We start from the raw sequence: 16,527 nt of genomic DNA, 5'->3' as shown, positions 1-16,527 counted from the left end.
GGCGCGATGATCTCACCATCTTGTCAATAAAGGACGGGTGAGAAATGGAGGTCTTTTTCAGTGTCAACCCCAAAAGGGTGCCTTTTACATAAGCTTGACATCATGGAAGCAGAACAAGGGAGCCTCTCAACTCCGTTCTGGGAATAAGCAAAACAGATCCCGTCCTCCAGCCCTCGCCACCTTCCGTGTGACCCCCAAAGAGGATCTTCTGGATTATGATACACTCAAGCCATTCATCTCCGCAACATGGGAATTCCCAAGAGCTTGAGAAACAATTAATTATATCAAAGAGAGAAAGAGAGTACATCTGACGCAGGAGGAAATAAATATGGATTTTCTTGTTTGGAGACTACTGGTGTGGTGTGGGTCAGGCAGCCCTCCTCTACAAAGAACACACTGCTCCAAAGCGACTCCTCGTTTTTAATTAACGTTTTGAAGGGGGAGGATTTTCTCAAGACCTCTGGAGCACAACATTTAAAAAACAGTGGGCATGGATCACAACGTGATGTCACTTGTTAATCTAAGCAGCTAACACCAGCAGATAAGAATTATCCAGTTTCTCAAGAGAAGCGATGATTCAGAGCCAAAGAACTGCACCAACAAAAGGGGGCTTTAAAAGATTTTACACGCAACTCTCCGTGTGGTGTGTTCGAGTCATGGGCGACCACGCACTTGCGCACTGCCACAAAATAAACCAAACCCCAAAGTGGCCCTCAAACAGTGTGAAAACAGCTTCAAGCAATCCCATGAGCCTTTTCCATTGCAATCCCACGAGCCTTTGCACCAACCTTTGAGGTCTGTGGAGGGTTGGAGTTTGGAGGAAGTCTAGTAAGTGCTGATGGTTTTTGAAAGGGTTTTACCAAGGTGTGTTTCCAGAGCTGGACATCAGTGTCCGGACAGAACGATGTGGGTTCCAGACACTCCTTCAGGTACAAAGGGCTGAAGCCGTTTAGGGTTTTAAAGGACAGCACCAGCACTTTGAATTGTGCTCGGAAACATGTAGACCTTTTAGGACCAGCTTTTTGCATGTTCTCCTTTTTCTACTGTTGGGGAAATTCATGCTCTGCCATCATGAGCCAGAGCAAGTTGTGTATTAATGCTGACCCATGCGTCAGGTAACAAATGCTCACCTATGACTAACCGGGAAGATGCTTCGAAGCAAAGCTGCTATTGCTTCCCAGAACCACATGATTTCCCAGGACCCAGGAAATTCTTGGCTATAGCACTCAAGTGATCTGGTTCCAAGTGCCTGCGTTTCCGTTCTCAAGCCCAGGGGTCACCAACCTTTTTGGCCCAATGGGCACATTTCAATTTTGGAGAGCGTGCTGCGGGTGCCAGTCAAAAATTAGCTGCAAAATAATTGATGGGTGTGACCATGGGAAGTGAGCTTTGCCCTGCTGGTCCTGATCGTGGAGACCACACTTTATTGACTACACACACACACACCAGGGCCGGATTTAGGTTTGATGAGGCCCTAAGCTACTGAAGGTAATGGGGCCCTTTATATGTCCCGCTGTCCTTTGTCAACAACAAATTGTCACTGTTTTTTGTGTTGAATATATGCTATGTTGTAATTTATGGATCTAATTACATTATAGGAGCCAACACAAGACAAAATAGTGTTGCTGTATGTAGGTTTTATCTTATATTTTGGAAATGTACATCCAGGTTTTTTTCTTTAAATGTTTTTGCAGCCCCCAAGAGAGTGGGGCCCTAAGCTACAGCTTGTTTAGCTTACACACACATACACACAAACACACACACACACACAGAGAGAGAGAGAGAGAGAGAGAGAGAGAGAGAGAGATGGATGCTGTCTAATAGCAACAGGGAGCATTCCTCAGTACCTGGAAAAATATACAAGGTGGCTGCAATACACTCTCACAGAAATTGCTTTGAAGGCACCGGCACAATTCACCCCATAACTTTCTTTCTAGGACAGCTAGAGACTTACTTTTTAAGAAAAGAAAGAAACTTTCCCAAGCATCATGGCACCCGCTGACTCCTAGCTGGCGCCCCCTGCTCTAAACATTTTCATGGCACACTGCAACTTCAGCAAGAACCTCCGGCCTTCTCCACCCCAAGCAACTGCCCCCAAATGCCTCAAGGAGGCCCAAGTTAAATGATGCTCAGAGCTAACCAGTCAACTCTGGCAAGTCAAAACCGCTTCCAGGCTTATCTGCAGTGCAGAGTTACCTTTGAGGACCCCAATCATCTCTCCGCATCAGAAGGAGCAACGCAATCTCCATCCACCATAAATACTGCAGCAGCAGGCAGCTCATGTTTGCTAAACAGCTGTGTTTGTTCTTGAGGCTGCAGGTTAATTAGATTTGTCTCTGATCCTCCTTTGCTTTTAAAATTAATGTTTGCCAAGCGTATTGAGGAGCTATATATATGTATTTAAGGACTCACTTGAAAATAGAATTGGTTCCAGGAAGCCTGATGAAGGCTGCGTGCAGCAACAACATCTGAATATCAAGACTGCACTGCGCCCTTTCCCAAAGTGGTTTGTTTTCAATTTAAGATTAACACAAGTGGGTGAGAGAGAATCGCAGAATTGCTGAGTTGGAAGATGCATTTGGATCGATGTGGCGCTGTGCTACCTTAGTTGCAAAATAGTGTTGCTTTCTCCCAGACACACCTGCCCAGGTATTTTGAATCTTCTCCAGAAGCCCTTCTATAGGTTCTTCCATTTATTTAACTGCCAATGCTACTTATCAACACAAGTTATAGGACAGGATAGGGTATCCTGAGTACAACCCCACCACCCACCACAGCCTATGGAATTTTGTCCTGCAGGAGATGCATATGGCCTCTTCAGCAAAGGTGAATAAATACATATCTTTTCACCTAGACTTTCAGAAAGAAATGAAGATTTAGGACAGGGTTACTAAGAGGACCACTGAAGTATTTATATGACGAATGAACAACAACAAATTTGGATTGTTACTTTTTAATGTTTAACTGATTGCTTGCTTCATCTGGAATTTTAATAATAATAATAATAATAATAATAATAATAATAATAATAATAATGTTTTATTTATATCCCGCCCTCCCCAGCCGGTCTCAGAGCAGCTAACAACAGAAAAAGTAACACAGTTTACATATAATCACAATCAATTAATTAAAATACATATTAATTTGAATGTTATGGTTTTCATAGATTGATTTGCTTTGTTTTGGTGGTTTTATCACAAATTGTATTTGGGTGGGGGTTTCTTTTAATGGAAATTGCCCAAAGAACTTATACAAATGTAATAAAGCAAGTAGAAGATAAAAGAAAGTAATCCGATGATAGCAATCTCCAGGCTATTAGGAAAGGAAACCCAAGTATGTGTGGGCAGGTGAGATAGCTATATTTTATGAGCTATTAACCAGGGAAGTTCAATTACAGATGTCTCCAGCTAAAAAAAAATGATATTGGGGAGCAAGTGCCCAGGACCATGGACAGCTGCTGCTGCTGCTGCTGCTAGCCAGAGGTTTAGATGCTCCTGTAGATGGGCCAGTGGTGTGACTCCGTATAAGGCAGTCCACACTTCTAATGAGAAAACACAGCAACCTGGTCTCCTTCCTGACATAATGGCTTTCTATGTACAGGGAACATTATTGTGCAAAGGTGAATTCTATCATATTGAAATCTTGGCACCAATTTTAAATAAAGGAGTTATCAGCGCCAGCTGAAAAGCCTACCTATTTGCACAGCAAAAAAGGAAAACAACCCAGGCAGGCAATATCTTATCAATTACTACAATAGCATTTGCTCCAGCTAAATTTTATCTTGATATTTTTACTGGAGCTTTTCGTGTTAAAAAACTTCCTTCCCCACTGATAAAGCTCTTTCACAGGAACTTACTATTGTACGAAATTTGCTTCTCTGTTATATAATACAGATTACCGGTACTTATCTATTTCGCATTATTCACTTCTTCAGCTATACGTCTGCACAAAACATATACATAATAGCTCCCATCAATGACCAGTTTTCCTCATTCATAAACCCAAAGACCCTAGACTTGTTGCTGACCCGATGAGGAGCACTAAGTATACATGTGCTGACACTTAAAATGTGCAGATTAAATTAAAAAGTTGATACAAACCTCTTCCTATTCTCTTTCATACAAAACAACACCGGTATTCAAAATATATTTGAATGAATACTTTCTTTTCATAGCCTTTATCTATTTGCCCAGGTCTTGGGAGGAGTTTCCTGAATTTGTTGTTTATGTGTTTTACTTTTCATGGAATCATATAATTGTGAAGATGGAAGAGGTGTGTGTGTGTGTGTGTGTGTGTGTGTGTATGTGTGTGTGTGTGTGTGTGCACGCGTCGCAGATGCATTGGCAAATGGGTGCTGCTGATTTGAACCAGCATAGAGTTAACAGGGGGACCAAGCCCAACCTAACAAACAAATACCACTCCTTTCCCAAAATGTCTGTTTGATAGATTGTGGCAAGCAGAAAAAATGGATTTCGCCTAATGAGTAAATGTGGAATCAAGCCATAAGGAATCTCAAATCCCAGGAGATGAGAATATATGAAACACATTTCCCTCCCACCAGCAGATCAAAAGCACTGTATTTCTACAAATAAAAGCCCAATTTAGCCTACATAATATTTAATTAAGGAAACATGACTGTACAAGGATTTTTACATTCAAAATGTCCCCTGAGTCATTTTATCATTTAAAATCAAGAACAAGGCTGTGGGAGTTTGTGGGAAAGGCATAATCAGGCCTGTTTGCTTGTTAATGCTATTTAGCATTCCTACACATTTGGGGTCATAACTGACCCCAGTGGGGGATAAAACAAAACAAAAAAAATATTTTATTTTTTAAACAAAACACCCCCCTAATCTGTGCCACTTCATTCTTTACATACTTCCCTGCAAAAAGGCGAAGGATTGTTTAGTGCTTTCCAGGCCACACTCGCAGTGTGAGCATGGATGTTTTAATTTTCAGGGTTTCTCTAAAAGGTAGTAACTTCGGGTAGAACACAATGTTTGAATGCAAAATGTCTTCAGGAAGAGCTGAGAGAGCCTTGTCTGAAAACCTGAAGAACCACTAAGCCAGAAAGACAAATGGCCTGATGACTAAGGGATTGTTTACACTGACACTTGTCCTGTGTCTAGAAAACTGGGTCCGAAAGGTGTTTTTTTTCTCCTCCCACTGCTTTCTCTAGGAAAACCCGCTGTTGGCCACTGAATTGGAACCAATGTCCATCAGACAGAAAAACCAATTGATGTCTGCTCTGATTCAGCGGTAAGCAGTGTATTTTCCTGGGGGGAAATGGCAGGACAAACCAAATTGTTGGAAGGGACCACAAGGGCCATCCAGATTAAGATTCTGATGCTCTACTGACTGAGCTATCCCAACTCAAATGTGGATGAGCCCTCAGCATAAAGCAGCATCCTAGGTTGTAAACAGCTAAATGGGCCAGTTTGCTCTTGCTTATAATGAGAGAGAAACAAAAGTACTGCACACCGAAAGTCACTACACTCAGAGCTCATCCACACTTTGTTTGTCTCCCACCTAGGAAGCCTGGGTTCGAGTGGTTTTCTGCTTGTTCCGTACTTTCTAGGCATGTTTCTAAGTGGTTTTCCATTTGCTCCACCACTTTACCCTGGAAATCCCACTCTTTAAACACTGAATCGGAGCAAATCTCTAGTGGAAATGTGGGAGAGTCCTCATTTATCACCACAACAGCTAATTCACTTAGCTATTCTTTAAAGTGTTTACCATCAGCACTGCTTGCAGTGCACTTCCAGAAAAAAAAGTTTAACTAAAAGGCAGCTTCCCCCAATTTAGGTGTCATCCAGTCATTTAGTACCACTACTGGCCATACCAACAAAGGGTGATGAGACTTGCAGTATGAAATCAGCTGCAAGTACAGTCACACCTTGGTTCTCGAACGCCTTGGTACTCAAACGTCTTGGCTCCTGAATACCACAAACCCGGAAGTGAGTGTTTCAGTTTGCAAATGTTTTTTGGAAGCTGAACGTCCAACGCAGCTTCCAATTGGGTGCAGAAAGCTCCTGCAGCCAATCGGAAGCCACACCTTGGTTTTCCAACGTTTTCTTCCAGAACAGATTACATTCAAGAACCAAGGTATGACTGTACCCAGGATAAGAAAGGCTGAGCAAAGTTGTAACCAAGTGAGAACCAGTAGGAATTCACACTGAGGGATGATAGTGATGATTTAAAAAAAATATTATTCAATTTGCATACCGCCCTATACCGGCAGGTCTCGGGGGGTGGGCGGGTTCACGGGATAAAATCACAGAATACATGACCAAAATCCAAACAGAAACAACTGAATAACCTCCCATGGCTGCCAAGGCGAGAAAAATGAAAACGACAGGATCCGAACAAAATGCTGAACCACCTCTTCCCTCAAAACAAGCGCTGCACCTGAGTTCCATTTCTCCTCACCTTGACGCTTCTGTGGTGTATCCGTGACGGCTGGCATTTCACACTGCTGGTGTTGCAACAGCCCGTGCAACGCTTCACCTCCACGCACGGCGGCCATATCAGAAAGTTAGCAGACGTCGGGTCGATCTGACTCCGAGGTATCTCGTATATAACGGTTCGCGTTTTGCAGACGGCAGGAATGGCTTCCTCTGCAAAGGGGGAAATGGTGTACCCAGATAAGCGGCGGCCTCTGCTTTGAAACAAGCCTGCTAGCTGTGTGCCGGACCCCTGGTCTGCGTGTGGCAATGCTAGGGGAAAACCCTCTCTCTGCTCTTGCAATATATAATAAACAAGAACCGTTGCAAGCATATTGGGATGTCCTTGCATTCTTCACCCATAAGGGCATTCAGGACATCATGAACAAAAGGCTATATTGGCACACTGTACAGATAGCATGCAAGAATATCCTCTAAGGAGATCTCTCCAAAGTCCACCATGGGACTGTAGGGGAGTCTATTCTTCCTGTCCTGTGTGAGGTATAAATGATTGTCACCGTATTTGTGCCTTCTGATCACACCTGAAATAACATACCAGCCTAGCTGTGATGAAGCTCTGCGTTTTGGCTTAAAGGGGGGGTATTTCAAATACATAAATAAATAAATAAATAAATAAGCAAGCAGCACAGTCCACAATGACTCAGGAACAATAAATGCAAAAATAAAGAGCAAAAGCAGTGCAGCTTTCTGTGGGCAGTCCTGGGTAGCAATCTAGGTCTACCTGATAGCAAAACAGGCTCCAGACGATAGCAATTCTGCTCTGTTTTAAAAGCAGCCTTCTGTTCTGATAGTTCAGATATTATATTTGATCTGGCAGAGGGTATCTTCAGAGCAAGCAGGTTGTAACAATGCACGTTCATAAAACACCGCTGTTTAAGGTCAATTAGTACCCATTTAATTCTAACACCCTTGCTTCTGCCAGAACATTACTATTAACAGCACTGTTTATTAGGGTGAAGATTGATGTAATATTTTAAAATAAATTGCAGCGACGTCCTCCCAGCTCCGCAGTTTGTATGATACATTTTGTTAAGTTGAAGGCTGCGTTGGGCATCAGCTTAGCCCTTAGGCTTTCCATTATTTAATTAACTCTTCCCAACGTGATCTCAGGGTTGCACCAGTCTGTGGCCGGCACTAATCTGAAAATGACTGAAAGGCACAGACACTGCACTGCATTTCCTAACTCACATTTCCACATGAGCATCCTGCAGCAAAAGAAATAATTTTCTGGATGAGCTACCCCACTAGAAGTTGACTGACTTGTGCAAAAGAGCAGAAAATAAGAATAAAAAAGTGTATGGGGGGGGGTGTCCTCCTTGGGTTTATAACAGGCATAGGCAAACTCGGCCCTCCAGATGTTTTGGGACTACAACTCCCATCATCCCTAGCTAACAGAACAAGGGGTCAGGGATAATGGGAATTGTAGTCTCAAAACATCTGGAGGGACAAGTTTGCCTATGCCTGGTTTATAAGGTCATTTTTCTTTCTGCCCTTAAAAAAAGACTAATTTTTCAGGACCAGTCCTTCCATCCCAACCTCGTGGCATATTTTTTAAAAATATATGTTTGGTTTTCCCATTCCTTACCAACACTTCTTTTCCTGCGAATAGGTCTGGGACGATTTTCTTGCCCGTGTTTGACAGAGTGAATGCTATGCGGTATCAAGTTTGTCTCTGACGGATCATCATATCCTAAAAACGAGACAACAAAACAGTCAGCCCTGTTTGTTATTATTTATTTGGGTTTTATTTATTTATTTAAAAGAACCTACTTCATTTGAATATACATTTTTTTCCAATTACAAAGGAGCAATACATTAACCAACATTAGATCAAGCCTTCATTAAGTCTTTTACACACATGCACTTTAAAAGAGTCATTCTATGCCAGAAACAAGAACCACTTTCCTAGGAAATCATCCTTGAAATTATTTGTTTTATATACATCGTTTATACCTCTCCCTTCCAGCTCTAACATTCGGGAAGTGGCTTAGCAGCAATAAACTCCATTACATTTAAAAAAAAAAATCTAACACATACCTTTCCAAGAAATATCAGGAAACCTATTTTATGTCTACAGGCAAGAAACAGATTATTTGCAAAGTACTTGGGAGTCAAATTCCAAACTAAGGGAAGCAAAATTAACTGCTCTAACCACAAAACTTCAGGATGCAATTCAGGCCTGGAGGCCAGAGATTATTTCCATAATGAATAAACTCTCAAGCTCCAATCAGAATCATCTTTTTTTTCTTTCTAGAATGGTTGAATATTGGGCACTGATTCTGTTTTGCTACGAGAAGGATTCATACTCACCTGTAGTTTGCCAAGTTTCATTAAAAACAATAAACATTAAAACATAAAAGTCAAAAATGACAACATGAAAACATAAACAAGACCACAGGGCAAGCAATTTTGTGCGGGCTCAAGTACCCTCTGAAACAGTCATATCTTAACCGGCTAGCTGGGATGCTACCACTGAAAACGTGCTACAATGGAAAGAAGCACATTATTATTATTATTATTAATCATTTTTACTATTATTTATTAAATTTGCATACCATCCTTCACCCACAGATCTCAGGGAGGTACACGGCATAAAAACACAATATAAAAACACAAAATGCAGAATAAAAACAAAACAATAACCCTCTTTCTCACAACCACATTTTGAATAAAATAGGATATTAATCAGCCAAAGGCCTGGTTGAAGAGGAACCTTTTCACCTGCCATCTAAAGGTTTATTATAAATAAATAAATAAATAAATAAATAAATAAATAAATAAATAAATAAATAAATAAAGGTTTATAAGGAAGGTACCAGGCAGGCCTCCCTGGGGCAAGCATTCCACGAGCAACCAAAGAAAAGGCCTGGGCCATATGTCACACTAAGACAAGCCTTGGCTTAGCGCAAATGCGCCCGCTCCCAGAAATGTGCTTGCAGCTGCTTTGATCCTCCCCAGGTCTTCCTTGCTGCCATGCCTATCTATTTCCTGTTTTTCAGCTTGCGGTTAGTCTGGAGAGACCTGAACCACAAGCCTGGATTCCTACAGCATGCAATGCCAAACCTTAGTCCTAGCAGACCAGCGAGCAGCAAAGCATTTGCAAAGGGCTCTCCAGGAACCTACGCACTGGCTCACTGTAGCAGAGCATCACTCTTTTGCTTTCCTTGTCCCCTGAGACTAGGGCCCTTCAGGATTTAACCTCCTTCCATCGGGCCTGTAAGACAGAGCTATTCCGCCTGGCCTTTCATTTGAATTCAGCCTGATCTTTTATTTCCCTTCTCTTCCTTTCCCCCTTCCCTTTTATGAAGATCACCCGCTCTGAGACCCCACAGCTAATTCTCCCCTGGCCTCCTCGCTGGCCCAAGTAGGTCCAATTCAGCCAGCTAGCCCTGGGGATTATATAATTGGTTTTTGAATTTTATTGTTATTCATGTTTTTATACTGCATTTTATGCTGCTTTTATAATTAAATGTTATAAGTGTTTTAAATTTGTTGTTAGCCACCCTGAGTCCGGTTTTTGAACCGGGAAGGGCGGGGTATAAATAAAAAATTGTTGTTGTTGCTGTTGTTGTCAATTACCCCAGCAGCTTTGCACTCATGGAACAGAGCACTGGAAGGTGGGAATAGGTTTGCTTCTTCCTAATGGCTAATTGTGAAGAAGATGCTCTAAACCAGGGGTCGGCAAACTTTTCCAGATCACCAGGCTGGATCACCTGCGCGTGTGAGCATGCACACGCCCCCCAATCTTTCCTTGCTGGCTTTCGGAGCCATGGTGGGGGAGGAGGTGGTGTCTGTGGCTTCCTATTGGCTGCAGGAGTTTCCTGCAGCCAATAGGAAGCTGTGGCTGTATCCCGAAACCCAGTCCCTGTGCAGAGCGAAACCGGTGCGCCACGTTGGTTTAGCTCCACATGGGGACTGACTGAGCGGACGCCAAGGGACGGTTTAACGACCCCCTCAGGCCGTATCTGGCTCGCAGACCGTAGTTTGCCGACCCCTGCTCTAAATATTTTCCCTTCATCTTGTGGGATGTAACATCACAGAAAGCAGTCAAAAAGTGGACACACAGGGAGATGTTACTCTAGCCAGGTGGACTTCCTGTGACACTGGTCTGGTCCTCCCCCGTGTGACCAGGCAGATAAGTGTGACCCTGTGAGACCCCATAAAAGGGCTGGTCACACAGCCATCTTCCTCTCCTGATACTTTTGCTGTCTGCTGGCTCTCAGCCAGCAGCACATGGGCTCAATCCCCACGTGGGATTAACCCACAGTTTCCTCTGTAGCTACAAGCTAAAGCCTGCCTTCAGGGAACCTACTGTGAACTGAATGTAAGTAAACTTCTCATTACTTTCAAGAGAAGATTGTTGTGTCTTTATTCTTTTTAAGAGGGAATTAAAGGGGAATTGACAAGGAACAAATCCAATCTGGACAAGCTAGACTGGATGCCTTAACTCGAGAGATTCAAATGAATCTCCCAACTAGCTTCCTGCAATATACAGGGGAATGTACTCTGCTACAAGCTCACTAGGCGTGAGTGAGGAAGAATAATATTTAATCAATATATCCTCTCCTGGTTCCACAACATTCCAACTTATCTCATTATTTAAAAGGCCCAAAGACTTTCTTTTTCACCCTGCAGCTATTGTCCAGTAACCCTGACTCCTCCACCCCATTAAAAAGATGTCATCACAGAGAAATACACAACAGAGAGGACATTCTATCCCCTGCCCATGTTTTTGCATGGAGGTTGGGAACGGGATAGGAGATTGTAGCTGTTTGGGGATATTCTGTGCACCGCTATGCAACTGCATAGTGGATAGGGTGCGTCTAAACCTTCTGGCTCTGTCAGTGCTCTCATGTGCTCTCCCAGCCACCACCCCACCCCCGGGGAAAAAAGAGAAAATAATGGAGTGAGCCTATGAACATGCAACACTTCCCCGAATATACGGACAAAGAAGGTGAGGGCAGGAAGCACAACTTCTTCTCTCTCTCCACACAGTCATAATCATACAAATAAGAATAATTTATTATTTAGACCCCACCCATCTGGCTGGGTTTCCCCAGCCACTCTGGGTGGTTCCCAACAAAATATTAAAAACACAGTCAAACATCAAACATTAAAAACTTCCCTAAACAGGGTTGCCTTCAGAGGTCTTCTAAAAGTCAGATAGTTGTTTATTTCCTTGACATCTGATGGGAGGCCATTCTACAGGGTGGGCGCCACTACCGAAAAGGCCCTCTGAACGGAAATGTGTGAAAAAGCTTGGCTGTTCTTGTATGGCCTTTTGCCTGCACAATTTACTCTCCCACCTATACACACACTCGTGATCATTGATACTAGTCAACTGATTAGAATACTTTACACTCCTGAGAATACCCCATTTATTTATGTCAAAATAAATTTAGGTTTAAGGCAACAACTAATGCCCTGCAATTCAGGAATCCCAGCTAAAGCATCAGCTAAAGTAACAGATGACCATTCAACCTCTGCTTAAAAACCTATGAAGGAAATGTTTTGGACTACTGGGTCACTGATGTGCCACAGATATGCTAAGACAGGCTGGCTAGTAAACATTTTCTATGGGCAACTAACTTTTGCAGGCTTATTTGCAAGGCTCTTATGCAACCTGTCCATAACGTAGGAAATGCCAGCTTCCATATGAAAGCACACAGAGTTCATGAAAGCCTACAGATTCAGCCTTGTTCCTGCTTCCATCAGCAGCTTACGGTAAACTTCACAGAAGAACAGGGTGTTCGTGGCAATCCCTCCCAAGAGATGCCAGCCTGCAAATTTACTTGTTTAAAAATGTACTTGTTTAGACAGGTATTTGCATACAACTCTCCATAAAAGCTGGGTTTTATGGAACTTAGTGGCACGATTACAGCATGTTACGCTGTTTTACATGAGATTCATGTTTTTTATTGTTCTGTGAGTGGCACAAAACACTCTGGTCTTCCTTTTGGAAGGGCAAGTCAGAAATACTGCATTAAACACAAGTGTGCATTTTTTTCTTGTCTCTTTAATGTAGATCAGATGAGTAAGACTGTCTTTCTTATAGGGAAGGCTCATCTACATCTAGCCTGACATTCTGTTCTCACAGAGGCTAACCAGATGCCCGTGAGAAGCCCGTGAAGCAGAACATGGCTGCTGCAGCACTCTCCTACTGTTGCCCCCAGCGACTGGTAACCTGGGGAAATAATACACAAGCCATCGTGTTTAGTGACCATAATGACTAATGGCCATTGGTAAAGGTAAAAAAGGTAAAGGATCCCTGGACAGTTAAGTCCAGTCAAAGGCGACTATGGGGTGTGGCGCTCATCTCGCTTTCAGGCCGAGGGAGCCGGCGTTTGTCCACAGACAGCTTTCCAGGTCATGTGGCTAGCAGGACTAAACTGCTTCTGGCACAACAGGGCACCATGATGGAAACCAGAGCGCAAGGAAACACTGTTTAACTTCCTGCTGCAGAGGTACCTATTTATCTACTTTCACTGGCATGCTTTCATGACTTACCCACTTTTAAAGTCATGCAAGGTAGTGACCAGTGGGAGCAAATTCCAGAAATGCTTCCTTTCATCTGCCCTATATCTGTCCCCAAGGCCACTTTAAGTCCTGAGGGTTTCCTCTGATCCGAAAGTCAACTTAACCCCACAATGCTACTCCTGGAACTGAGGAAGTGCATAAATATATGAAGATGGGACACTATACCTTTAAAGCACATCTCTCCCCCCCCCCCAAGAATTCTGGGCAATGTAGTTTGTTAAGGATATGGTGTATATGCATTTGAAAGTTCCTGCTTTTCCAGCCAATGAGATTTTATTTTTTTAACTGGAGGGGTTGGGGATTAAACTATGGACCTTCTACATGCACAGCATGTGGTTCTACCTGAGTTATGGGCCCTCTCCAAAACAAACAGTTAATAGCAGTGCGGAAGTGTGCATTTATCCAATGTACAGTTATCAAGGAGAATGTTGAACAAACAAACTCTTATCAACACACATCCGGGGTCACTTGAGGCAGATTTCAGAGGCAGCAACACCCTTTTAGGAATGAGTGGGGCCGCCCTTCTTGTTTCAGGAGCTTCAATATTTGTGACCAACTCACTCTCTCTACACATCCAGGACTTTTTATATACAATTAAATGGGCTCTGAGGTTTGAAACCTAACAACATTTTTACGATGCATGAAAACACAATCACCAAAATCCACTGGTGTGTTTCCTTGCAGTATAGCCTTGAAAGTGGGCTATATATTTGATCCTCACAAGATGATGACTTTCTCCACTCCCATGAATGAGATCACACCAACATTTGCCCTACCACCCTCATGAGTGGTGTTCATTAGTTCCAAGATGCGCAGAAGTATATTCAACAATCATAGAGGGCAATTTGGATCCCAGCCAAAGCTTATTGAACCCAGTTCAAACAGATAAAATTCTCAGTAGCCATGCATCTTTCCGCTGGTCCATATCACTGAACTGAAATCCAGGCACGCCTCAGTGTTTGATACTGCAATGCTGGTCTTTGACAGGCTGTGCTTAATAAAATTGGTTCTGTAGAACCATCCAGGTTGTTCTACATTTCAGCCTTCAATATTGAGCAAATTGTTAAGCCTTCTAGGCTCAGAAGAATACAGTGAAGGACTGGAGGACAGCAGATACTTTTAGCACAATTCAGTTAAGCACAGAAGAGGATATTTGCAATCAATTTGGAATTAACACTGGCTGCCTCTTAGCCATCAATCCTAGTTTTAAGATTCTGCTACTTGCATAGTAAAGTAAAGGTAAAGGGACCCGGGACCATTAGGTCCAGTCGTGACCGACTCTGGGGTTGCAGCACTCATCTCATTGGCCGAGGGAGCCGGCATACAGCTTCCGGGTCATGTGGCCAGCATGACTAAGCCGCTTCTGGCAAACCAGAGCAGCGCATGGAAACACCGTTTACCTTCCCGCCGGAGCAGTACCTAATTATCTACTTGCACTTGGACGTGCTTTCGAACTGCTAGGTTTGCAGGGACTGAGCAACGAGAGCTCACCCCGTCGCGGGGATTTGAACCGCCGACCTTCTGATCGGCAAGTCCTAGGCTCTGTGGTTTAACCCACAGCGCCACCCGCCTCCCCTTGCTACTTGCATACAAAGCCTTAAATAACTCTACTCCAGGGGTCAGCAACCTTTACCATCCGTGGGCCAGTCCACCGTCCCTTAGACTATGAGGTGGGCCAGACTATATTTTTTGGGGGGAGGGGATATGCACGAATTCCTATGCCCCACAAATAACCCAGAGAGGCATTTTAAATAAAGCACACATTCTACTCATGTAAAGACATCAGGAAGGCCCCACAAATAACCCAGAGATGCATTTTAAATAAAAGGACACATTCTACTCATGTAAAAACACACTGATTCCCGGACCATCCGCGGGCTGGATTGAGAAGGTGATTGGGCCACATCCGGCCCCCGGGCCTTAGGTTGCCTACCCCTGCTCTACACTGCCTGCTAAGGTGCAATATGATTGGCTAATGCAACCCAGGTGGTTTTGCCACAGCCTTATTATTATCTGCTTGTGGTTAACACAGAAGCAGGGCTTTCTCACCAGTGGCCCCAGTGTTGTGTAATGCCCTCTCTGCTGAAACAACAGCATCTCCATCAGCGTTGGCATTCCACCAGCTGCTGAAGAAAACTCCTGTTTACACAAGCATCCTATGCCCTCAAACACCCTGAAGCCCAAATCCGGGGCTCCATCTTCCCATTTTTTTATCACAAGAGCACAGCGGCCATTTTGGTTGCTGTGATCTCTTCACACCACAGTCCCCCGTCCCACCCCCCCCACAAGTACTTTTTCAGGCACAGCACCCATAAATACGCATTCTGGGGCACTGTGCAAGATCACAGCCCTGAAAAGCACTTTTTTGGAGGGGGGGGCGAAATTGTGTACGATCGTGGGTGGAGTGGAGAAGACAGGACCTCAGTTGTCGAATAGGAGGTGGGCACACACTAGAAAGCCAGTATGGTATAACAGTTACAGCATGAACAGGTGAGACCCAGTTTCAAATCGTCATAAAGCTCATTGGAGTACTACAGTCCCACTATGATTTCTCGGCCTAATCCATCTCAGAGAATTCTTGGGAGGATGAAGAACTATTTACATGGCCTTCAGATCCTTGGAAGAAGAAAAAATAGGATATAAATGTGAGAAATATATAAGAAGGACTTTAATTCTGGCAGATTTTCAGAATGAAAGCCTGGAAGGCAGTGCCTTGTGATGTTTAATTATCATTGCACAGCACCTAGCATAAATTTGGTGATTGCAGCTCCCCCTCTGCGTAGTAACAATGCTGCCTCTATAAACTATAAACTCTTCTGACTATTTTTAATAATAAAAAAACTCAAATAATTTGAGAACAAGAAGCAACTCGTTGGGTTTTCCTTTTCAGCCTCTCTGTTGCAGAACCAATCTTTTACAGAGAGCCTTAACCTTTCAGAGTGGCATCTGAAACAACTGCAGACTCTGGGACTGCATCCAGACATGTCCTGTTCCTTAAATAATCCAACCACATGGTTCAAGGGCCATGAGAAAAAGCAAAGATAGAAAACTTGGCATTTTGCTTATCGGAAGACAATGGAGCAGTTGGGGAGAATGGCCAGGCAACCGAAAGCTAGAATGCGGGGAAAGAGATGGGAGTGAAATTAGCAAGATGCCAGCGCATTAAGAGCTCTTATTATCAATGTTGTGGTTTGCAAAAATGCCATTTGCAGCAAAATGGGGAATTTCAACATGACGATCCTTAGGGAATGCAACTGGCTGAGACTGGCTGTGGGCTCAAATCCGATTATCTTGATGCACAGAAGTTTCATAGGGAAAGTTGGGACAACTTGGTAGCAGTTTATAGGTAAAACAAGAAACTAACAAGAAGCCTGAATGTACATATCTTGTGGGGGAAACCAAACCCTTGTTATTTCTCAAACGTATCTTGTGATTTTGGGGAGCTGATTCATCATGTTGAACATTTTCAACACCTGATCACCCTCAAGTGGGTGGAAGGCTGACTCATCATGCGATATGTTTATAA

The 16,527-nt window shown here is 43.3% G+C and overlaps 1 protein-coding gene across 2 annotated transcripts in view; it reads right to left on the bottom strand.

Annotated features, from left to right (window-relative positions):
• Positions 1–16,527, bottom strand: part of PDGFA (platelet derived growth factor subunit A) — a 64,980-nt gene that overhangs the window by 15,511 nt on the left and 32,942 nt on the right. For both annotated transcript variants that reach the window (XM_083711868.1, XM_083711867.1), the window contains exons 3-4: positions 8,050–8,154; positions 6,430–6,617 (exon numbers count right to left, since the gene is read on the bottom strand). In XM_083711868.1, the coding sequence (XP_083567994.1) occupies positions 6,430–6,617; positions 8,050–8,154 (293 nt within the window). The remainder of the gene's footprint in view (positions 1–6,429; positions 6,618–8,049; positions 8,155–16,527) is intronic.

This window comes from Podarcis gaigeae (genome assembly GCF_964106915.1).
Source record: "Podarcis gaigeae genome assembly, chromosome: 14".
NCBI lineage: Eukaryota > Metazoa > Chordata > Lepidosauria > Squamata > Lacertidae > Podarcis > Podarcis gaigeae.
The sequence above is the reverse complement of the archived record's forward strand: the minus strand, read 5'-3'. Positions and strand labels throughout refer to the sequence as shown.